Source organism: Mobula hypostoma, chromosome 8 (genome assembly GCF_963921235.1).
Source record: "Mobula hypostoma chromosome 8, sMobHyp1.1, whole genome shotgun sequence".
NCBI lineage: Eukaryota > Metazoa > Chordata > Chondrichthyes > Myliobatiformes > Myliobatidae > Mobula > Mobula hypostoma.
The window spans coordinates 57,651,973-57,676,896 of NC_086104.1; the positions used below are offsets into that span (position 1 = coordinate 57,651,973).

A 24,924-nucleotide genomic window follows, 5' to 3' on the forward strand; every position below is an offset into this window, starting at 1 on the left:
CATGGGGCTAGGGAAACATCCATTAAAAATGAGAAACAGTTAAAAGAGGATGTCTATATTGTTCAGAATCTCTTCTCATCAAAACTGGGGCAACATGCCATCGAGAAGCTGAACTTCATTGCAGGGTTGGAATCGCTAAATATTGTTCAGTGGCACATGTACCTAGAGTTGTTCACAGGAGGAGTACCTTATCCAACTGAGGCCAGAAGTGACGCCCTACCCTCTGACTGCAGTGAGGCATATACCAGTCCCATTGATGAGCAAAGTCAAAGCTGAACTTGAGAAAATGGAGATGTTTGACAACATAACTAGAGTGAATGGGTTGAGAGTTAGAGGACAAAAGTTTAGGCGTAACATGAAGGGGAACTTCTTTACTCAGAGAGTGGTAGCTGTGTGGAATGAGCTTCCAGCAGAAGTGGTTGAGGCAGGTTCTATGTTGTCGTTTAAAGTTAAATTGGACAGATATATGGACAGGAAAGGAATGGAGGGTTATGGGCTGAGTGCAGGTCGGTGGGACTAGGATAGGGTAAGAGTTCGGCACGGACTAGAAGGGCCGAGATGGCCTGTTTCCGTGCTGTAATTATTATATGGTTATATGAACAGACCTACTGACTGGTGTGCAGGCATTGTTCCTGTTTCCAAGCCAGATGGCGCCGTGAGGGTCTGTGTTGATCTCACAAAAGTGAATAATGCAGTGAGGCGTGAGAAGTTTATTCTGCCCTCTGTTGAGAACACATTGAATATGATGGGTGGGGCAAAGTTCGTCACCAAACTAAATGCAAACTCATTGTTCTGGCAGATCTGTTTAGTTCCTGAGTCACAGAATCTCACAACCTTCATTACACCCTATGGAAGCCAAGCCTTCAAGAGACTCCCTTTTGGCATCTCATCAGCCCCTGAACTCTTTCAGATGAGGATGAACCAAATTTTGGAGGGACTGGAAGGAATAGTCTGCCTCATGGACAATATACTCATCTTTGGAGGCTCAAGTGAGGAACACTACAAAAGAGTGGAAGCTGTCTTGGAGAGACTGAAACAGACTGGAATCACCCTGAACAAAGAGAAATGTGAATTTATGAATTTGGAGGTGAAGTTCTTGGGCCACCAATTGTCCTCAGAGGGAGTGCAAACAGATTCAATCAAACTGGCAGGAATTTGGAATATGGAACAACCTACAAATCTATCAGAGATCTGCAGTTTCATTTGCATGGTAAAACATCTAGGAAGGTTCAATCCAGTTTTGACAGAAAACACAAAAGCCACTACATGACCTCCCCTCAGAGAAATGTTTGGATCTGGGGGCACCACAGCAGAAGTCATTCTCATCACTTAAAGTAGAGCTCAAACCTCTGCCAGCATTGGTGCTGTTTGAGCCGAACAAAGCAACCAAGGCCTCAGTAGATGCTTCTTCCTTTGGCCGAGGGGAACTATTCATGCAAAACTGCAATGGTGTATGGAAACTGGTGGCATGTACATCAAGAACACTGACTCCAACTGAACAGCATTACGTGCAAGTTGAAAAGGAGACGCTGGTTCTCATGTGGGCTTGTGAATGCTTCAGCTGCTACTCGATTGGCATTAAATTTCTCCTTGAAATATATCACAAACCACTTGTTAGCCTTTGCAGCTCCAAACACTTGGATGACTTACCTCCACGCCTGCAAAGATTCAGAATGAGGCTTATATGATACTGTTATGACACTGAACATGTCCCTGGCAAATCTTTCACAATACTAGACACTCTGTCGAGGATGCAATGAAAAGTGAGTGGACAGAAGCTGACTCGGCCCTCGTGAAAGATACCAACATCTACTTAGCTCAGGTACACAAAAGCTTTCCTGCATCAAAGTAAACTGGACGAAATTTGCGCTGAGTTGAAAAAGGACCAAATCTGCAGCAATGTCATGCAATACTGTGAACATGGGAGGCCAACTGTTCCAAGAATAGTTCACAAACTCAGGCCTTATTGGTTTGAAAGATACACACTCATCATCCTTGATGGTTGGCTGCTAAAGGCCTCCAGACTCATTATTACTGCTTCTGCACATGCTGAAATAATCAGTGAAATCCACTAAAGACATCAAGGCATCAAAAAATGTCGCCGAAGAGCAAGGCAATCTGTGTGGTGTCCTGGTCTGAGCTCAAAGCTGGGACATCATGTAAAGCAATGTGAAGCATGCAGAAATCTGCATAAAAATCATGCTGAGCACCCCTGTCCCACAGAATATACAGACTTTCCATGACAAATTGCAGGCACAGACATTTTCAGGCTGAAAGAGACAAATATCGTCTCACTGTAGATTACTAATCACAAAACATTGAGGTTCCAAGCTGTCCTATATTCTCAGCAGCAGTTATACAGCACCTGAAAGCTGTATTCGCTTGCGATGGAATACCAGACACACTTGTGTCCGACAAAGGGCCACAATTCAGCTGCTCGGAATTCAAAGCCTTTTCTAGGGCTGATGAGTTCAAACACCAGACAAGCAGTCCACAGTATCCACAGGCAAATGAAGAAGTGGAAAGAGTAATGCAAACTGTTAAGAATCTCTTACTGAAGGCAAAAGACCCCTATAAAGCACTGCTTACTTATCGTTCCACAAAGTTTAAGAATGGCTACAGGCTATCAGAGCTGTTAATGGGCTGGAGGCTGAGGACAAGCCTGCTAGTTCTTCCTTCCCTTCTCCAATCTCCCTATCAGCAGCTCAATTTCTGAACCAATCACTGGCAAATGGATATGTTTCAGGTGAGTCCATCCCTGAAAATCCCTCTGGTGGAATGTTCCATTTGTGGAAAACATACTTTCACATACATGTTAGGTAGGTCACAATAGTTTTCACCATCTAAACCAGCCACTTCCAATCCTGAAACGATGTAGCTACTCACAATCTTTTCTTGACCCATGGTGCATACGAGAATGCATGTTCTTTTTCATGTAAAGTTGAGCTTGTTCATGGGGTCCACTGTGCAGAACACTGCTGTACTTTCTGAAACAAGAGAAAATCTGCAGATGCTGGAAATCCAAGCAACACACACAAAATGCTGGGGGAACCCAGCAGGCCAGGCAGCATCTATGGAAAAGAGTACAGTCGACATTTTGGACCGAGACCCTTCGGCAGGACTGGAGAAAAAAAATCTGAAGAGTAGATTTAAAAGGTGGGGGAAGAAGAGAGAGAAACACAAGGTGACAGGTGAAACCTGAAAGGGAGGGACGAAGTAAAGAGGTAGGAAGTTGATTGGTGAAGGAGATACAGGGCTGGAGAAGGGGGAGTCTTATAGAACAGAACAAAAAGCCATGGAAGAAAAAAAAAGAGGAGCATCAGAGGGAGGTGTTGGGCAGGCAAGGAGATAAGGTGAGAGAAAAGGGATGGGGAATGGTGAAGGTGGAGGGGAAGCATTACCAGAGGTTTGAGAAATTGATGTTTATGCCATCAGGTTGGAGGTTACCCTGATGGAATATAAGATGTTTTTCCTTCATCCTAAATGTGGCCTCATCACAACAGTGGAGGAGGCCATGGATAGACATATCGGAATGGGAATGGGAAGTGGAGTTAAAATGGGTGGCCAGTGGGAAATCCCACCTTTTCTGATGGAAGGAGCATAGGTGCTCCACAAATCAGTTTCCCAATCTACCTTGGGGCTCACAATATACAGGAGGCCATACCGGGAGCACCGGACACAGTATATGACACCAACAGCCTCACAAGTGAAGTGTCACCTCATCTGGAAGGACTGTTTGGGGCCCTGAATGGTAGTGAGAGAGGAGGTATAGGGGCAAGTGTAGGATTATTTCGCTTGCAAGGGTAAGTGCCAGGAGGGAGATCAGTGCGGAGGGACGAATGGATAAGGGAGTTGTGTAGGGAGCGATCCCTGTGGAAAGCAGAAAGTGGAGGGGGGGCAGGGGAGGGAAAGTGGTGGGATCCCTTTAGAGATGCCAGAAGTTGCAGAGAATTATGTGCTGGACGTGGAGACTGGTGGGATGGTAAGTGCACAAGATAAAGCTATCCCTTGAAGGGTGGGGAGGCAGACCTGTGTGAAATAGAAAAGATGCGGTTGTGGGCAGCATTGATGGGGGAGGAAGGGAAGCTTTCTTTGAAGAAGGAAGCCATCTTCGTTTTGGAATGAAAAGCCTCTTGAGAGCAGAGACAGAGGAACTGAGAGAAGAGGATGGTGTTTTTACAAGTAACAGGGTGGGAGGAGGTATATTCCAGGTAGCTGTGAGAGTCCGTGGGTTTGTAATAGACATCAGTAGATAAGCTGCCTCTGGAGATAGAGACAGTGCAATCAAGAAAGGGGAGGGAGGTGTTGGAAATGGACCAAGTAAATTTGAGGGCAGGGTGGAAGTTGGAAGCAAAGTCAATGAAGTTAACGAGTTCTGCATGGGTGCAGGAAGCAGCACCAACGCAGTCATTGATGTAGCGTAGTAAAAGTGCGGGACAGACCCCAGTGTAGGCTTGGAACATAGACTGTTCCACATAGCCAACAAACAGGAAAGCATAAGTAACCACTGCCTTGTTATCCTGCTTAGACTTCAGTTGTACTAGAACTAGAGGAAGTTTACAATCATGATCACCAGCCCCTATAAGGCCATTAGATACCAGAGCACTACTCACTGCTACGTCTGATTTTTTCACAGCTTGTTTTGATTCTGCACCTTTTTCATTAGAGTGAATATAAAGTATGCTGGGATGCTTGCCACTGCATACCTTGCATGAAAGATGCTTCCTGCGATCCTTGCTGCTGTGTCCTGTACACAAGTAGCCAAAGCAGCCATCATTTTCTTTTCGGAAGACAATCTTCTCACTATGAGCCCTATTCTCCAGTTGACAGCATGAATCCAATGAATGTTCACCCTCGCAGAATCCTTTTGGCCATTTTCCTTCCATTAGTTCCAAGTTCAGTTTTAGCTTTACTTCTTACAGTGGCTACAATAGTTGCAAAGCTGCTCCTTTAGCCTTAGAATGAAATCGTGACTTAGTTTTGTTTACACCTTTGTTTACTGCTGGTGATGTAGGATCTTGTATATTCCCAAACACTAGTTGTGCAGCATCTTTACTTGCCGGTCTATAAAATCAAAAACATTAGTGAAAGTAATCTTATGGGTTGTGTCTTTCTTGCAGTTTACAGATCACCATTTTCCATTTATTCCTAAGCATATAGGGCAATTTCTTTATGACAACTGACATCTTAGCAGGCATGTCCAACTCATACATGAACTGTACTTCTTCCATGGCATTGCAAAAGCTTCTAAGAAAAAGACTGTAGTCTTGGAGAGCTTTCACATCTTCAGATTTCATAGGTACCCAAAAAAATCCTTTTCCATGTAGGCGGATGCAATTTTCTGTTCATTACCAGAATGTTCCTGTAGTAAAGCTTTAGTTTTCAGATATCCTTTCTTAAAGTCAACATGATGGCAACTTCTGCCAAGTTCTCTAGGACGAGCTCCAGTGTACTGTTCAAGGAAATAGAAGCAGTCACTGTAGCTGTCAGTCTTGCCTTCAACAGTGTTTTCAAGTGGCCTCATGAATGCATAATCTGCAATGAATCTCCATTGAAGATTTAAATCTCTCTTTTAGGCAAAGATGAAATGTGTGGCTGTGGTACCAATAAGGTTGTTACTTCATTTTGCTTCCTCCTAATATCAATAGTACTATTTTGACCTTCATTATCTAAAACAAGATTGTTTCCATGCTGTAAGTTAATGTCTCCATAAACACTTTGAACAGTTTGATGTGGCATGGGTTCAGAGTGCCTCATTAGTACAGGTTGAGAGTAAACACCGTGAACTACCTCTTGAGGGTCTTGATCATGTTTCGTAGATACTTGAAGAATGAATAAATCAGCATTAACATAGGGTGTTTTTGGTTTTCCTTGTGCCTTTTCAATATAAGAACTCACACCATACGACCGTCCTGCTGCAGCACTTTTAGCACTCGCTACGCTTGAAGCCCTTAGCATATTAACTTTAGCCATATGTGTGGCAATTTCTTCCTCCAACTTAAGCTGTCCTTTCCTTTTCCATAGATGCTCACCTTACTCTTCCATCTGCTCCACTTGTTCTTCCAACGCATATTTGTCCTTTAATAATTGTTGGTGTGTGATTGTTGGAGCTAAATCAGTCCTGACGAAGGGTCTCGGCCTGAAACGTCGACTGCACCTCTTCCTACAGATGCTGCCTGGCCTGCTGCGTTCGCCAGCAACTTTAATGTGTGGAGCTAAATCAGTCTCTGTTTTAATGCGTGCAGAGGAGGTAGTAGATACAGATTTTCTTCCTGCAGCAGAGCTTCGAGTGCTGACCTGAGACACACTGTCATTTGCTCTCATGTCATCCTGTGGGTGACTTGCTCTGTTCATAGTCAAAACATGCCTTGGAATTTGAGAAACATTGTCTGGTGGAACATGTTTAGGTCAACTATTGTTTCGTATCATCTATGATTGCACTGCAATAGAGATCAAAGTTTGAAAAACTTTGTTTTTTTTTGTTTGTCTTTGGGAAATAATTAGCTTAGCATGTTGTTACGAACCCACAGGTTTCATTTACCGTGGACTGTTACTTTAAGAGCGCCTAAGTGAGGCGGGACTATGACGTGAGTGAAAGGCTGCTGCATAAAGAATGTGTGTCTGTCACTTCGTATAATCCAAAGGAGTGGATTTTTCGGGATATCCTGTGGAGACCATTTATGTGTTAACCTTTGTTTGGGTATGTCGTGTGGCAACCACTTGAAGACAATATCCCTGTGACAGGTCACTTTCGGTGATAACTCGTAAGTGGATTTGGAACAAAATGACGGGCAAGATCTTCGACGACGATACTTTCGTTTACGTGTGGAATTCGGCGTAAACACCTTTTCTCTACATTTCACCCTGGATTACAAATATCTCTCTCCTATCATCTATTCCGTGGATGACTGAACTTTCCTACTTTACCATCTCAAGACTCTAAGCCTTGTTTCCCCAAGCTCAACATAGCTTGGGAGCTATATTTACACACATACATACACATAACACAGTTAACATTTGTTTATCTTGGTTAAGTTACAATATGATAAGTAGATACTAATAAGGTTAGTGATTTTAACATTAAAACCCAACTCAGTGTGAAATCTCTTGCTGCTGGTTTATTTCTAAAACGTTACAGTTCGTAACAATGTGATGTTGCTTTGCAACAGCTTCAAAGAGATTAGTCAAGTCCTCGAGACGAGATTGCACTTGCAAGGCATTTTCTTTCATTTCCATAAGATCATTAATTGATGGTATTAAACCTTTAATTTTGTTCACATTTGTTTCATACTCTGTTTGAAGGAGGATAAGCCTTAGCTTTAGTTTTAATTTCTCTTTTGCAAGCTTCAACTGCAAGGCTGTTGGTGCCAATTCCATGCTTTGATACACTCATGTTGCTTTCTCTATTTGCGCAACTTGCAATTAACTTGTTTGCCTGCAGCGCCAGTAATACTCCATTCAATTATCGTAGCAACAAACTGTCCACACATCTACAGCGCTTAAACCAGACCGAACAAACAGCCTTCAATTCAAATGCTGGCAACTGGAATATTTCAACACTTCAATAAAACACAGCAATGAACACATAGGCAAGCACCTTGCAAATGAGTAACAGTCCCCAAAACTGTGTTCAAACCACAAACACACAGCACAGATCAACAAAAGGTTGCAGATAATCCTACCACAAGCTGCTTCTGTTTCTGATGTGTTGTTCTCAGTGTTTTGATTCCAATTTTGCTAACAGCTCCAGGGCAATACTTTGTCATAGAAAGGTGCTCATTTGTTTTTTTTTGTTTATGCTTGCTGATAAAATGTAGCAGTTACATGAAAACAGATCAAAGTTGCTGAGAAACTGAGCTGGGATGATTGACACTGCATGGATCGAAAAATGTGCCTTTAATCCTTTACAGGTGGCCCCTGTTTTCCGAATGTTCTCTTTACAACACCTTGCTGTTACGGAAGACCTACATTAGTTACCTGTTTTCACTAACAGGCGCCCGAACAGCCAAGCTCCTCCCCCGGAACTGCATTCCAGTCGCCATTGCTTAAACACGTGCTTTATCCCGATTTTTCTTGTGCATCCGTTAGCAAGATGATTTCTAAGGTATTGGCAAAGCCTAAAAGAGCTCGTAAGTGTGTTACACTTAGCATAAAACTAGACATAATTAAGCGTTTCGATCATGATGAACGAAGTAAAGACATTGTCGGCGCGTTGAACTTGCCTGTGTCCACCATTCTCACTACTTATACGTAGAGAGAAAGAATTTTGAAAGCTGCCAATGTTACTGTTGGTTCTACTCGTAGCAAAGTGGTCTCTCCAATAATGGATAAAGTGGAAAGTCTATTGCTTGAGTGCATTGATGGGTGTACAAAGCGTGGTGTTCCATTAAGTTTTCTTCTACTTAAGGAGAAATCAGTCAGTCTTTTTAATAAGCTGAAACAGTAAGCACTGGACGACGGTGATGAAAGTGTTACGAAAGTGGAATTTAAAGGTAGTCATGGGTGGTTTAATCAGTTTCTGAGGCGAGGGCAACTTCATAGTTTAACATTTACCAGAGAGAGTGCTTCGGCTGATACTGAAACTGCTGAAAAGTTCCCAGCAGAACTGAAGAAAATAATTACAGAAGGTGGTTATTCATATAAGCAAGTGTTTAACTGTGACAAGATTGCAATTTATTGGAGTCTTCCCGATTCTGGTAAGTGAAACTACACTGTACATACATTATTTCTACTTTATATAGGCTGTGTATTTTTATGTGTTATTTGGTATGATTTGGCAGCTTCATAGCTTAAAGGTTACTGGAGAGAGTGTTTCTACCGAGAGCGCTTCCGCCGAGAGTGCTGTTGTGAGATTTTCGCTGCGCTACACAGTGCTGCAGAAAAGTATTTCTACTTTATATAGGCTGTGTATTTATCATATCATTCCTGCTTTTACTATATGTTACTGTTATTTTAGGTTTTATGTGTTATTTGGCATGATTTTATAGGTTTTTTTGGGTCTGGGAACACTCAAAAATTTTTCCCATATTAATAAATGGTAATTGCTTATTCACTTTACAACATTCCGGCTTATGAACCGTTTCATAGGAACGTTCTACCCTCGGATAGTGGGGGAAACCTGTATTACAAAGCCAGCAAAGAAGAATGGTCTTGTGGCAATAAAAAGACTAACAAAACTAAATTAGTGATATACCAGTCCAAAGTAGTCTTACAGTGATATTAGTTATCTAATAGCTTAACCAGGCATTCTAATGGCCTTCCAATGTGTGATCTACTTTGCAAAATAATGAAGTCAATGTAACTAATTAGCATATTTAAGCAGTCTAATAATGTTCCAATTAATAGTCAACAAAAATAATAATTCCCATGGCTTAGTCAATCTCCACTAGACTACACTAAACAACCAACAAAACAAGAATATGTAATTATACTCATTTGCTTCTACCATGCCCCAACCAACGTAACAGATTGCCATAATAAATGTGGCGCAAACTACAATACACACAGAAAATAGATACGTGGCTGTTATACCTACTTCGTACAACACAAGATATAACAAATGAACCTCATAGAATCAGATAAATAACTCTCCTCCTGTTCACTCTAGCTGGATCTAAAACAATGCTTTATTGTGCTCATGTTTTCACATGACAAATCAACATTATCATTGTGTTTCCTCTTGATGTTGCTTCCAAATCACGAAGAGCATAAAGATGCAGGTGTCCATAGTGCAGGTGAGTTTACAAAACGTCAGCAAAACCAAAAAGCTGGTTATTGACTATAGAAGGAGGAAACCGGAGGTCTTTGAGCGAGTCTTCATTGGGGGATCATAGGCGGAGAAGGTCAGTAACTTTAAACTCCTTTGTGTTAGCATTTCAGAGGATCGGTCCTGGGACCAGCATGTAAATGCCATTACAAAGAAGGCACAGCAGAGGCTTTAGTTTCGTAGATGTTTGTGCAAATTCTGTATGTCATCTAAAACCTTGACAGACTTTTATAGATGCGCAGTTGAGGGTATCCTGACTGGCTGCATCACCACCTGGTACGGAAACATCAATGCCCAAGAATGGAAAAGCCTACAAAAGATAATGGGTACAGCCCAGTCCATCACAAGTAAAGCCTTCCTCACTATTGAGCATGTCTACAAGGAGCACTATCAAAGGAAAGCAGCACCCATCAACAAGGATCCCCATGATCCAAACCATGCTCTCTTCTCACTGCTGCCATTAGGAAGGAATTACAGGAACCTTAAATCTCACACCACCAGGTTCAGGAACAGTTATTACCCCTCAACCATCAAGCTCCTGAACCAGCATGGAAAACTTCACTTACCTCAGCACTGAAATAATTCCATAACTTATGGACTCACTTTCAAGGACTCTAGAACCCATGTTCTCAGTATTATTGATTTATTTAATAATAATAATCATTTACTCTTTGGAGAGAAGGAGGAAGAGAGGAGACATGATAGAGGTGTACAAGATAATAAGAGGAATAGATAGAGCGGATAGCCAGTGCCTCTTCCCCAGGGCACCACTGCTCAATACAAGAGGACATGGCTTTAAGGTAAGGGGTGGGAAGTTCAAGGGGGATAGTAGAGAAAGGTTTTTTTACTCAGAGAGTGGTTGGCGTGTGGAATGAGCTGCCTGAGTCAGTGGTGGAGGTAGATACACTCGTGAAGTTTAAGAGACTACTAGACAGGTATATGGAGGAATTTAAGGTGGGGGGTTATATGGGCAGGGTTTGAGGGTCGGCACAAAGGGCCTGTAATGTGCTGTACTGTTCTATGATATTGCATTTGCACTGTTTGTCCTCTTTGCACATTGGTTGTCGGTCTTTGTGTGTAGTTTCTCATTGATTCTATTGTATTTCTTTGTTCTACTGTGAATGCCTGCAATAAAATGAGTCTCAGGGTAGCATACAGTGACATATACGTACTTTGATAATAAATTTACTTTGAACTTTGAAAAGATATACAGGTGTCCCCCGTTTTTCGAACGTTCGCTTTACGAAACCTCACTGTTACGAAAGACCTACGTTAGTACCCTGTTTTCACTTTCAGAAGGTGTTTTCACTGTTACAAAAAAAAAGCAGCACGCGATAAAAAATTCAGCGCTCGCCCCGAGCAGCCGCTCTCCCCTGGATTCGAAATGGCATTGCTTTAACACGTGCCTGTGAGCAGCCGCTTGCAAGATGAGTTCTGAGGTATTGGAAAACCCTAAAAGAGCTCTTAAGGGTGTTACACTTAGCGTAAAACTAGACATAATTAAGCGTTTCGATCGTGTGAACGAAGTAAGGACAAAGTGAGTTTGGCTTGTGGAAGCTGACGAAGATGATGTTGAAGAGGTTTTGGATCCCATGACCAAGAACTGATAGATGAAGAGCTGATGCAATTGGAAGAGGAAAGGATAACAATCGAAACCGAATGCAGTAGCGAAATGAACGTGAAGCAACTGCGTGAGATTTTCGCTGCAATGATAAGTGCGACTTTAATTTTGAAAGGGTACGTAGGTTTAGGAGATATTTGCAGCATGGTTTGAGTCCTTACAAAGAACTGTGTGATAGAAAAATGCACGAGGCTCAGCAGTCAAGCAAGCCTTCCACATCAGCCACAGCAGACGACGAACCTCGACCTTCGACATCGAGGCGGGCAGTCATAGGAGAAGATCAGCTGCCTGCTCTAATGGAAAAAGGCGACGAGATGACACCCCAGTGTCCCACCACCCCAACCCCCAGGCCGCAGACAGATACTGTACCGATTCGCGGAGAATGCAGCAGTAGCCAGGAGGTACACAGCACATCTTTAAGAAAAAAGCCGAAATAAACATGCTAATTAATTAGGTGCCGCCCCACACATAAATGTCGGCCCAGATCAAAGGCGATGCAATTGGCAATTGGCACTGATCTGGGCTGACAATTACGCGCCGGGCAGCACCTAATTAATTAGCATGTTTATTTCGGCTTTTTTCTTAATGATCTGCTGGATGCCTCCTGGCTACCGCTGGACCCCTGCATGCTTTGCGGTTTGATATCTGTCGGTGGCCTGGAGGGTGGGGGCCACTGCACCACCCCAACCTCCAACGATTCAGTCTAACACACCATCATCAGTGTGCTCAGTGCTGTCCCGATTCCGTTAAGTGATACTACACTGTACATACATAATTTCTACTTTTTATCGGCTGTGTATTTTTACGTGTTGTTTGGTATGATTTGGCAGCTTCATAGCTTAAAGGTTACTGGAGAGAGTTGTTTTTGCCAACAGCGCTTACGTGAGATTTTCTGCCGACGTCGCTTGTGTGAGATTTTCACTACGGAGAACAGTTCAGTAATGATTGTGGAAAAGTATTTCTACTTTATATAGGTTGTGTATTTATCATATCATTCCTGCTTTTACTATGTGTTACTGTCATTTTAGGTTTTATGTGTTACTTGGCATGATTTGGTAGGTTATTTTTGGGTCTGCGAGCGCTCACAAAATTTTCCCATATAACTAAATGGTAATTGCTTCTTTGCTTTACGACATTTCGGCTTACGAACCGTTTCATAGGAACGCTCTACCATCAGATGGCGGGGGAAACCTGTATTCCCACAACTCAATTTATTTTCGAGTGCAAACTAGTTGATTGGTACCCACTTTATTGTTAACTTTTTGAAATACTGATGTAACTCTGTCTCAGTTAATTTAAATATGCAATAATGCAGTTTCTTTCATATATTAAATTTACATACAGTTTTAAAAATTATTAACTTGTTCCCTGTTTTCTAACCTGTTGGTGCTTGTTACTGTAAGAATTCAATGATTATGGTATGCATTATGGTCTGCACTTGTGCTCTATCAATTCATTTATTCATTGACAGCTATTACTCAAGATTCAAGTTTATTTATCATGCATATTATGAAACATATAGTGAGATGCTTCATTTATGTTAACAACTAACAAAACGAGGGTGTGCTGGGAGCAGTCTGCAAATGTCACCACACATTCCAGCACCAACATAGTATGCCCACAATGCTCGGCACAAACAGAACACAACAAGCAACAAAAAACACCAAGATAAGCTCTGTTCCTCCCTTCCACCCACACACAAACACAGTATTTTAACCCCAAAACAGGTCATTATCCTTGGCCTCCAGTGAACTCAGATTCAGACTTAGAAATATAGACATTGGCCCTCATTGCTCCTGCCCGCATGGAACGCTGACAAAGCAATGACTCTGTGGGGAAGGGGCACCAGCCTTTATCCATGCTGGTCTGCTAGTCTGACATCCGCCTGCCCCGCAGATGTCCCAAATCCACGTCACTGGCCTTCAAGCGGAAAACAGAGACTTAAGACTCTGGCCTGACTTCTAATTCCCCCACATCTCTGTCCTAAACCCTAAAATGACCCCTAACTCTCCTCTCTGCCTCCAAAACCACTCCCACGAACCAAAAAAAATTTAAAAAACAATAAAAATTGAGCCTCATCCTCAATGGAAGTGGCAGCTTCCATCTTGTCTGATATAATGCATTAACTTATCTGATAACACACTAATTTTATCACATAGCTGATGCCTCTGCTGGATTAATTCATCAGTGCTTGCTTATGGTGAAATGCAAAGACAATGCCAACAGAAGGGGATAAGGGAGCTTAGAACTAGTTGTTACTCTTGCACTGCAACTTTAAAAGCTTTATGCATTAATCCAAAACCCACTAAAATATTCCATAAATTAACTGATGACCTGAAGCCTTGTGGGAGACTCTGAAGTCAGTTGGAAGAAAGTTCCATGGTCTGATGAAACCAAAACTGAGCTTTTTAGCCATCCGACTAAATGCTATGTGTGGCATAAGCAAACACCACACATCATGAAAAACACACCATTCCTACTGTGAAGCAAGGTGGTAGCTACATCATACTGTGGGGATGCTTCACTGCAGAAGGCCCTGGAAGGCTTATGAAGGTAGAGGGTAAAATTAATGCAGCAAAATACAGGGAAATCCTGGAGGAAAACCTGATGCAGTCTGCAAGAGAACTGTGACATGGGAGAGATTTGTTTTTTATCAAGACAATGACCCGAAGCATAAAGCCAAAGCTACACAGAAATGGCTTAATGTCCTGGAATGGCCAAGTCAGAGTCTAAACCACAATCCAATTGAGAATTTGTGGCTGGACTTGAAAAGGGCTGTTCACTCATGATCTCCATGTAATCTGACAGTGCTTGAGCAGTTTTGTAAAGAAGAACGGGGATACCTCTTGCAATTGCTATTCGAGAATCTTCAAATATTACTGGGATAACTCGGGGATTAAAGTCCCATAAATTATCACTCTATGCTGATGATTTACTTTTATATATTTCTAATCCTGAGAGATCTATTCCTGCTGTTTTAGAGTTATTAGCACAATTTGGTCTTTTCTCAGGTTATAAATTAAATCTTAGTAAGAGTGAACTTTTTCCGATTAATAAACATCTTCCCTTATATTATAAATTTCCATTTAAATTGATTAATAATTACCTTTCATATCTTGGGATTAAAATTACTTGTAAACATAAAGATTTATTTAAGACTAACTTTTTACCATTAATAGACCATATTACTCAACTTTCATCTAAATGGTTTCCCTTATATTTAACTTTGATTGGTCGTATTAATGCAGTTAAGATGTTTTTTTTGCCAAAATTTTTATATGTGTTTCAGGCATTACCAATTTTCGTTCCTAAATCTTTTTTTGATAAAGTCGACTCTAAAATTTCTTCATTTATTTGGCAGAATAAGAATCCGAGACTGGGTAAAATACATTTACAGAAAGCTAAGAGAGATGGAGGTTTAGCATTACCTAACTTTAGATTTTATTATTGGGCTATTAATATTCGACATATGAAATTTTGGTTACTTGACCGGGATATACTATCTATTCCTAAATGGGTAGCATTGGAATTACAATCTGTTCAGGGTTATACACTTGGTTCTATTTTAGGTTCATCTCTTCCTTTTGATTCGAAACGCCTTAAGCAGGTCTCTAACCCGATCGTTAAATATGCTTTGCGTATTTGGTTTCAATTCAGAAAATTTTTTGATCTTAATCAATTCGGGTTAGCGATTCCTATTTTAGGTAACATATTTTTTCCTCCCTCTTTTACGGATCGCGCTTTTCAAACTTGGAAGACTAAGGGTATTTTACGGTTTTTGGATTTATTTTTAGATGGTTCCCTTATGTCTTTTGAACAATTATCTAATAAATATAACTTATCAAGAATACATTTTTTTTAGATATTTACAAGTTAGAAATTTCCTAAGTACTATACTTTCTTCCTTTCCAATGCTTCCTCCTATATATATTTTAGATTCGATAATTAACCTTAATCCATGTCAGAAAGGTGCATCGGCTATGATTTATAATATTATTATGAAACTCAGGAAAGCTCCATTTGATAAGATTAGGGTAGATTGGGAACAGGAATTGGGGCTTACCGTTTCTGTGGATGATTGGGGGCAGATTTTACAATTAGTTAATACTTCCTCTATTTGTGCTAAACATTCCCTAATTCAATTTAAAGTGGTGCATAGAGCACATATGTCCAAAGATAAGTTAGCGCGTTTTTACTCGCATATTAATCCTTTCTGTGATAGATGTTCGGGGCAGATAGCCTCTTTAACTCATATGTTTTGGTCTTGCCCTACTTTGGAAACTTTTTGGAGAGATATTTTCAATATTATTTCTAAGGTATTAAATATAGATATCTCTCCTCACCCTATTACTGCTATCTTTGGACTACCTAAAATTTCTAGTAATCTTTCCCCTTCAGCCCGTAGAATGATTGCATTTCTTACTTTAATGGCGAAAAGATGTATTTTACAACATTGGAAAGAGCTTAATGCTCCAACTACCTTTTTTTGGTTTTCTCAGACGATTTTATGTTTGAATCTGGAGAAAATTAGAAGTAACCTTTATGATTCTTCATTTAAATTTGAACAGATTTGGGGACCTTTTATTCGATATTTTCATTTAATGTAATATTTACCCTTCTTGTTTTTTTTCACTGTTTTAATGGAGGTCGGGATTGAGGACGTGATTTTAAGTTTAACTCTGTTTGGTTTCAAGTTAGCCCATTGCTTTGCTTTGCTTTTAGTTAGTTGCACGGTGGGTTTTTTTTGGGGGTTTTTTTTTTCTTTTTTTCCATTGATATATATAAAATCTAGTATACTATTATGTTATCTTGGTTTCTTATGCTTAAATTACATTGTTTGTAGTATTTTCTTTTTGGTATTGTTATCTTTTGGAATTTTATTATACTTTAACATTGTATTAATGTTTATATGGCTTACCTTTTTTGTATACTTACTCAATAAAAAGATTTAAAAAGAAAGAAAGAAAGAAAGAAAGAAGAACGGGGAAAAAATGGAGTCTCCAGATGTGCAAAGCTGATGGAGACCTAACCACACATGCTGTAATTGCTGCCATAGGTCCAATACTGACAGTGAAGGTGAATCAATCAATCAATTATGCAATCAATTATTTTGTATTTTGTATTTTATATTTGTAATTAAGTTAGATCACTTTGTAGAGATCTGTTTTCACTCTGACACAAAAGAATCTTTATTGTTTGATCAGTGGCAAAAAAAGCCAAATGAATTCCACCGTGATTCAATGTTGTAAAACAATAAAACATGAAAACTTCCAAGGGGCGTTAATACTTCTTATAGGCACTGTGTAAACTCACATGTTTTCTGACAACCCTACAAGACTATTTTAATGACTTTGCATTCATGTAGGGAAGCAAAATGTGGAAAACAAGATCTGTGCTTGTCGAACATTATACGCTGAAACAACCTCAAATACATTTGGCTTGTTCTTTTTTATATCAATTACTATACTGTATCAGGTAAAGGCAGTCACTTAGCTTATCCATTTAACAAATGGAGAAACTTCTCATATTTTTATTTTATATGCATGTAGTTATCCTCAGTGATAAACCTCATTCCTCATTAACAATTCAATAACAGTTCTGGAAGTTGGTGTAATTTTCAACATATTTAATCTCTTGTGCCCTTAAATCTTCAACTCTAATCCATATGCTTACATCTCTTGCCTGATCCTTCGGAGTTTAGCTTTAGTGTCTGCCAGTTCAACTGATAGATGTTGTCGGCTCTCAGTTCGCTGCATTCCTGGTGAACCAGTAGGTGACTGAACTATTCCACGAACTGGAGACTGGGAGCAGTCACGCTCCTGTGCAAGACGCAATATTATCTGGAAATAAATAATAAACTTAATTTTATATCCATTTACATTTTCATATACAGTGGATTCCGGTTAATTGAGCCACACTGGGACCAGTACATGTTGGCCCAATTAAGCAGCTGGTTCAAAATAGCCGAAGTTACATGGAAATAGTTAAAAGGTCTAAAAAAAAAGACAAGCAACTGTCTAACTAAGTAATAAATCATGGACTTAAATGAAGTACAGAACAAATTAGAACACTACCAATACTAGATAGAGGCAAAGAAGTTGTTTCCACTGGTAGGTGAGACTAGAAGTAGGGGACATAGCCTCAAGATTCGGGGGAGTAGATTTAGGACAGAGATGAGGAGGAAATGCTTTTTCCCAGAGAGTGGTGAATCTGTGGAATTCTCTGCCCAATAAGCAGTGGAGGCTACCTCAGTAAATATATTTAAGACAAGGTTGGATCGATTGTTGCATAGTAGGAGAATTAAGGGTTATTGGGAAAAGACAGGTGGAGATGAGTCCATGGCCATATCAGCCATGATCTTATTGAATGGTAAAGCAGGCTCAATGGGCCAGATGGCCTTTCCTGCTCCTATTTCTTATGTTCTTATGTACTACTACTACAATACTATAACACTGTGTATTAGTTCCTAATAGTTAGTGATGGAGCAATTCATCCAATGTGTTCTTTTGATTGATTATAAATGAGCAATCAGTGTAGACACCTAGTGCAGATAATGGACAGTCTTCACTGCATTCCTGTATCAAATAATGTCATAATCCAACAATAAAGAAGTAGAATTAGGCGAATGTTTTTCAATTTGACCAGTAGGGTAATATTTTCAGGAAGTATCAAATCATTTTGTTGTATCTTGGCAAGGGTCTGAAATCTTTTAAAGAGAAATAAAAAAACCAAAATGATCAAAAATCACTTCTTTTTGAATTGGCATCCATTGGCCCAAATGGATAACATAAGCACACACAACTGATGTTATTTAAAAACTGTTCACTCTCAGCACAGTGTGATGACCAACAGCCACACAAGTGTACGTGGCTAACACTAGTTAGAAACTGCTCACAAACAGTTTCCTGTCAGCATAGCGTCCCAAATAAACGGAGGGAATCTCGACTATTTTCTCAATGAGTTTTTGTTATTTAATACTTGTCCCAAATAACTGCCTGCCCCCAATTAACTGATGGTCCCATTAACCAGAATCCACTGTGATACCAAAAGTGAATGTTTATTTTACAGGAATCTAAATTTAAAAAAAACTTAAATGTCATCAGTACTTGCGAAAATTATTGGAAACTCAATGTTCTGCAAATTTGATGCTGCACACCAGAATATTCTCTTTAAGTATCCTTTGCTCCTTGCCTCTAGCCCTTCATGAACTAATTCCAGACTTGCTTTTATGATCATAACTTTGAGATTGTCACAAACGAACAGCTACAGATTAGTATGTTAATTGGGCACATGGGTGATATTGGGCAGTGTGGGCTTGCTGGACCTGTTTCCTGCTGTACCTCTAAAATAAGATAAAAACATCTTTATGGTTAAGGCTGCAATGCCAGGAAAATACGGCAAGTAGACTTGCATTAGACCTCCAGCAATTCCTTGCTATGAACTTTAATATTCAATAACCAGATTTGTCATATTGTCAGTGAATCATTCTCAAATGACCAGGAAAATTAACTGTGTTAAAACAGTATTTCTTGGTTCTCACAGATAATCCAACTGATCACTTCTCACGTGAGCACAACCATGGTTGAAAAGTATCCACTTAAATTTAAAATGTCCTTCTTGAATAATGAATTATAGTTGAGAATAGCTACACTCCTACATCGTGCAGGTAATATTTAAAGGAGAGAAAAATAAAGTCATAAATATAGATGTCAGAAAAAATACAACATCTGATCTAAACAAAAACCCAAACTACCTTTTTAAAAAAATAGTGAAAATTTTTTTGAAAGGCCTCTTGAATGACCACTGTACTTTTGATACATCATATAAAAAGGATTTCTGCAAAGCTTTTCACCAAACATTTAAAATAACCAAATAGATTAGGGAAATCCACTCTGCTCAATATATAAAACAGGGAATATTTATCTAATAAATCCAGTTACATGGGACAAAAAGTTTGGCACATCACCTACACCAAAGAGACTTCAGTGCTTCATGTCTACAGAAGGCAGAAAACACACAAGAGCCCTTTCAGCACCCACCCCATCCAAATTCACATCCAAAGCAACCAGTACTACAAAACAGACATAAATGAACTTCAGTCCTTTAAAATTATAGCAAGCACCAAAAGTTCAATTTTCCCCACTATTTCAGCTCTAATTTATATTGCTTTTAACTCATAATAACTATTGATCCATTAAAGAACTGTAATTTTTTGCTGCCAAAAAAGTAATTGGTAAGTGAAATTGCTAAGTGTGGGAAAGTAATTGATAAGTGAAATATTGAAAATAATTGATTTCTGAAAATCATGTTTACTTTGCAAGATTCAGACAGCTTAATTATCACGTTTCCAAAATCATTATCCATTTTGTACCTCACATTTTTCGTCTCTTTCATCCACAAGCCTTTTCAGATGATTTGCCATTTTTCTGAACGAGGAATTAAGATCCTCACGAGAGATGTCGGTTAATTCCATCCATTGCATATCAAAGACATTCTCTTGATTGTGTGTCACCTTCATAACAGAAAATGTAGACTATGATTTTCACAGTAATCCAATCATATATAGCTGCATATTATGGATATCAGATCATAAAAGAAGCCTGAACATACAGGGACACAAGATCCCTGTAACGTATGCTGCAAAAATAGTTGAAAATAATGTTTTTCAAAATGACTGAAAACTTGCTTTGAGTATTATTTTTTGATGCTCTATTTCACTCTAGAATTTACCTAAATGCTATTAGATCATGTTGCCTTCCAAGTGCAATTATTGCATCAACTTGGGTGTTGGGTGGGGCCCTATTAAACCTATTGAGCAAAGTAAGATAACTTAAGGAATACTACAAGGGGTAATTGATAAGTCCGTGGCCTAAGGTAGAAGGAGTCAATTTTAGAAAACCTAGCACATTTATTTTTCAACATAGTCCCTTTCTACATTTACACACTTAGTCCAGCGGTCGTGGAGCATACGGATCTTGGACCTCCAGAAAGTGTCCACAGCAGGGGTGATTGATAAGTTCGTGGCCTAAGTAGGAGATGAGTTATACAGCTCTCGTTACATGCACATGCAGTTCATCCCTTTCAGTGATTATGCAGAAAGTTTGAAGTTACTAACTTATCTGCTTCTACCTTAGGCCACGAACTTATCAATCACCCCTGATGCGTTATTAACTTCAAACTTTCTGCATAATCACTCAGAGTTGAACTGCATGTGCATGTAACGAGAGCAATTAACTTCAAACTTTCTACATAATCACTCAGAGTTGAACTGCATGTGCATGTAACGAGAGCTGTATAAACTCATCTCCTTCTATCTTACGCCACGAACTTATCAATCACCCCTGTTGTGGACATTTTCTGGAGGTCCAAGATCCGTATGCTCGATGACCGCTGGACTAAGTGTGTACATGTAGGAGGGGACTATGTTGAAAAATAAATGTGCCAGGTTTTCTAAAGGCCACGAACTTATCCACCACCCCTCATTTTTCTCAACTACTAAGCTACACGTAAGCATGGCCACACAGTAATTAAAAATCTCCTGTGCATATAGCTTTTGTTGATGCGTAGCTGAAATTTTCTTTAACATAATGCTAATATAATTTTGAAATCTGTGACAAGATCATTGTGAAATACTCTGTAACTAATTTTGTTAATCAGAATCAGAATCAAGTTTTTAATCACCGGCATGTCGTGAAATTTGTTAACTTACCAGCAGCAATATAATGCAATACATAATATAGAAGAAAAAAAGTCAAAATAAAATAATAATAATAATAAATAAGTAAATCAATTACAGTATATGTATAATATATTAAAAATCATGCAAAAACAGAAATGATATATGCTAAAGACATAAGGTAGTGTCCAAGGGTTCAATGTCCATTTAGGAATTGGATGGCAGAGGGGAAGAAGGTGTTCCTGAATCACTGAGTGTGTGCTTTCAGGCTTCCGTATCTCCTTCCTGATGGTAACAGTGAGAAAAGGGCATGTCCTGGGTGCTGGAGGTCCTTAATAATGGATGCTGCCTCTCTGAGACACCGCTCCCTGAAGATATCCTGGGTACTTTGTAGGCTAGTACCCAACAGGGAGCTGACTAAATTTACAACCCTCTGCAGCTTCTTTTGGTCCTGTGCAGCAGCACGCCCCCCCCCCGCCCACCAGACGGTGATGCAGCCTGTCAGAATGCTCTCCACAGTACATCTATAGAAGTTTTTGAGTGTATTGTTGACATACCAAATCTCTTCAAACTCCTAATGAAGTATAGCTGTTGTCTTGCCTTCTTTATAACTGCATCAATACGTTGGGACCAGGTTAGATCCTCAGAGATCCTGACAGCCAGGAACCTGAAACTGCTCACTCTCTCCACTTTTGATCTCTCTATGAGGATTGGTGTGTGTTCCTTCGTCTTACCCTTCATGAAGTCCACAATCAGCTCTTCCGTCTTCCTGACGTTGAGTGCCAGCTTATTGCTGCAACATCATTCCACTAGTTGGCATATCTCGCTCCTGTACACCCTCTCGTCACCATCTGAGATTCTACCAAGAATGATTGTATCATTAGCAAATCTATAGATGGTATTTGAGCTATGCCTAGCCACACAGTCATGGGGTAGATAGACAGTGGAGCAATGGGGTAAGCACACACCCGAGGTACACCAGAATTGATCATCAGCGAGGAGATGTTATTACCAATCCGCACAGATTGTGGTCTTCCGGTTAGGAAGTCGAGGATCCGATTGCAGAGGGAGGTACAGAGGCCCAAGTTTTCAATCAGGATTGTGGGAATGATGGTATTAAATGCTGAGCTATAGTTGATGAACAGCACCCTGATATAGGTGTTTTTGTCCAGGTGGTCTAAAGCCGTGTGAAGAGCCATTGAGACTGCATCTGCCATTGTCCTATTGTGGCGATAGGCAAATTGCAATGGGTCCAGGTCCTTGCTGAAGCAGGAGTTCAGTCTTGTCAAGACTAATCTCTCAAAGCATTTCATCACTGTAGATGTGAGTGCTACCGGGTGATAGTCATTAAGACAGCTCACATTATTCTTCTTAGGCACTGGTATAATTGTTGCCTTTTTGAAGCAAGTGGGAACTTCTGCCTGTAGCAGTGAGAGGTTGAAAATGTCCTTGAATATTCCTCCAGTTGGTTGGCACAGGTTTTCAGAGCCTTACCAGGTACTCCATCAGGACCTTTTGCCTTGCGAAGGTTCACTCTCTTTAAAGACAGCCTAACATCGGCCTCTGAGACAGAGATCACAGAGATCAATATAATCCATAATGTTCTTAATAATAAATGTACCACAACCTTTGAAATTTTAGAGCTTCAACGTTTTGACATTGAGTTTCAAGTTACAACACTGTTACAAATTGTAACAATGAAAACAGAATGGAAGTAGCTTATTGTTAATAAAACGCCAGCCTACTAATTGTCAATTTTTGTTGACATTGCTGGAACATTTCAAGCTTCTAGTGCTGACAGCGAACGTGAATTCAGTTTTATGAATTCAATCAAATCCAGAAACCGATTACAAGTAGAACATTTGACTGATCTAATGTGGATTAAGATGCAGCTTGCATCTGGATGTGAAATTAATCTGGACAGTATTTATAGACAATGGATTTGTAATAAAGACAGACGAGAAAAAGTTTATAACACGTGAAAGATTTTCTTTGTTTTACTGTATTTCATTATACTCTTTATGAATAAATAAAATCAGAAGTATGGGGTTTTTCAATTTTCATTCTAAATTTACATACAATGCATATTACAAAATAAAATTTAAAGTGCCACAGTTTTCAGGCTATGTAAAAATTTCTTGCTTAGTGCAATGGTTGTTATGTGCAGCTGTAAAAAAAAACATTGGAGCGAACTGTTAGCTGTTATATTTTTATATCCTTGTCAGAATTCCAAAATTACCAGCAGACAGCATGGAAAACAAAAAAGCACTGGAAGTCACATTAGGCTAGAAGAAGAAACAGGGGAATAAGTTTCAAAATTTAAAAGCAGCTGTAACTAAAGTAGGTCATAAGTCATCTAACAATAACTTCCTAGCTTCTGCTCTCTTCTTTTCCAGTGCTGATGAAGGGTTTTGGGAACTGCATAGATATCCCCTCCATAGATGGTGCCTGATATGCTGAATTCCTCCAACATTTTCTGTGTGTCACTCAAGAGTTCCAGCATCTGCCGAATCTCGTGTTAACAATAACTTCTGTTTGATTTGCACCCATTCATTGTTAAATACACTAGTGGAGAATTTGGTTGTTGATTCATACAAAGGATTGTAACAACAAGTTACACTAGAGCAGGGGTCCCCAACCTTTTTTGCACCGCGGACCAGTTTAATATTGACAATATTCTTGTGGACCAGTTGACCGGGGGTGGGGGGGGGCGGTGTTCAAGTAGGGTTAAACTCACCTCAACATGTCTTTTAAAGTTAGTGTCGCCAACTTTCTCACTCCCAAATAAGGGACAAAAGTAGCAGTCAAATCCCAGGACACTCGTGTTTACCCCAGGAAAGACTACCATGACCATGAAGCCTTGCACGGGCACTTGTGTGCGCATGTGCGCACATGCCGATTTTTTCCCCACAAATCGGTTTTGTCTTAATCTTCCTGACTATACTATACATACATTATTTCTACTTTATATAGGCTGTGTATTTATCATATCATTCCTGCTTTTACTATATGTTAGTGTTTTAGGTTTTATGTGTTATTTGGTAGGTTATTTTTTGGGTCTGGGAACACTCAAAAGTTTTTCCCATATAAATTAATGGTAATTGCTTCTTCATTTTACGCCATTTTGGCACGAAAGGTTTCAAAGGAATGCTCTACCTTAGCAGGGGAAATACAGGACAAGGGCGGTCCCGTATGGGACAAACCAATTTAGCCCAATATACTGGATGTCCCGGCAAATACGGGACAGTTGGCAACCCAATGTTCAAGTTCAACAGTGTATGACAGGGAATGAGAAAAGATGCAGCTGACTCATATCGTTTCCTCGCGGCCCGGTAGCACATGCTTTGCGGCCCACTACCGGTCTGCAGCCCGGTTGTTGAGGACCGCTGCACTAGAGCACACGAGTATCAAAATATTCACTTCACCTGTTATTAAAAGCAGTACAGCAGCGGTTTATGACAATAATTTTGCACTCCACAATTGCTTCCTACTTGTAAATTTCTAGTTCTTCAAAACTTCCAATGCAAAAATGTTATAGTTTGCACATTGCTATAAAAATAATATTCTGTATTTTTGGAACTTACCTCTTGAATGTGAATAGCAACAGTAGCTTTTGTATCAAAATCAAGATTTTTGATCCTCTCAATAAATTCTTCTTTTCTTTCACACTGGAATAAATAAAATTGCAGTGTAAATGCATTCTTTATGAGACAACTAGTATCTTGACACAAAATGGAAGAATTTTTGCAATTTTGAGGGAACACATTCCACCCAAACCAAGTATAATTACAATGGCCTCATTTCAATTAATGAACAAATTGTAAAGAAAACAAGCATGAAGTACAAATTTTTAAGTACTTT

At 39.7% G+C, this 24,924-nt stretch overlaps 1 protein-coding gene and 1 long non-coding RNA gene across 23 annotated transcripts in view; one reads left to right on the forward strand and one right to left on the reverse strand.

Annotated features, from left to right (window-relative positions):
• The window catches only part of LOC134350558 (girdin-like), a 280,107-nt gene that overhangs the window by 148,355 nt on the left and 106,828 nt on the right, over positions 1-24,924 (reverse strand). For all 22 annotated transcript variants that reach the window (XM_063055910.1, XM_063055909.1, XM_063055907.1 and 19 more), the window contains exons 6-8: positions 24,648-24,731; positions 19,759-19,899; positions 17,061-17,227 (exon numbers count right to left, since the gene is read on the reverse strand). In XM_063055910.1, the coding sequence (XP_062911980.1) occupies positions 17,061-17,227; positions 19,759-19,899; positions 24,648-24,731 (392 nt within the window). The remainder of the gene's footprint in view (positions 1-17,060; positions 17,228-19,758; positions 19,900-24,647; positions 24,732-24,924) is intronic.
• The window catches only part of LOC134350559 (uncharacterized), a 34,127-nt gene continuing 17,881 nt past the window's right edge, over positions 8,679-24,924 (forward strand). Inside the window, exon 1 of the long non-coding RNA XR_010018934.1 lies at positions 8,679-8,696. This is a non-coding gene — a long non-coding RNA (uncharacterized LOC134350559). The remainder of the gene's footprint in view (positions 8,697-24,924) is intronic.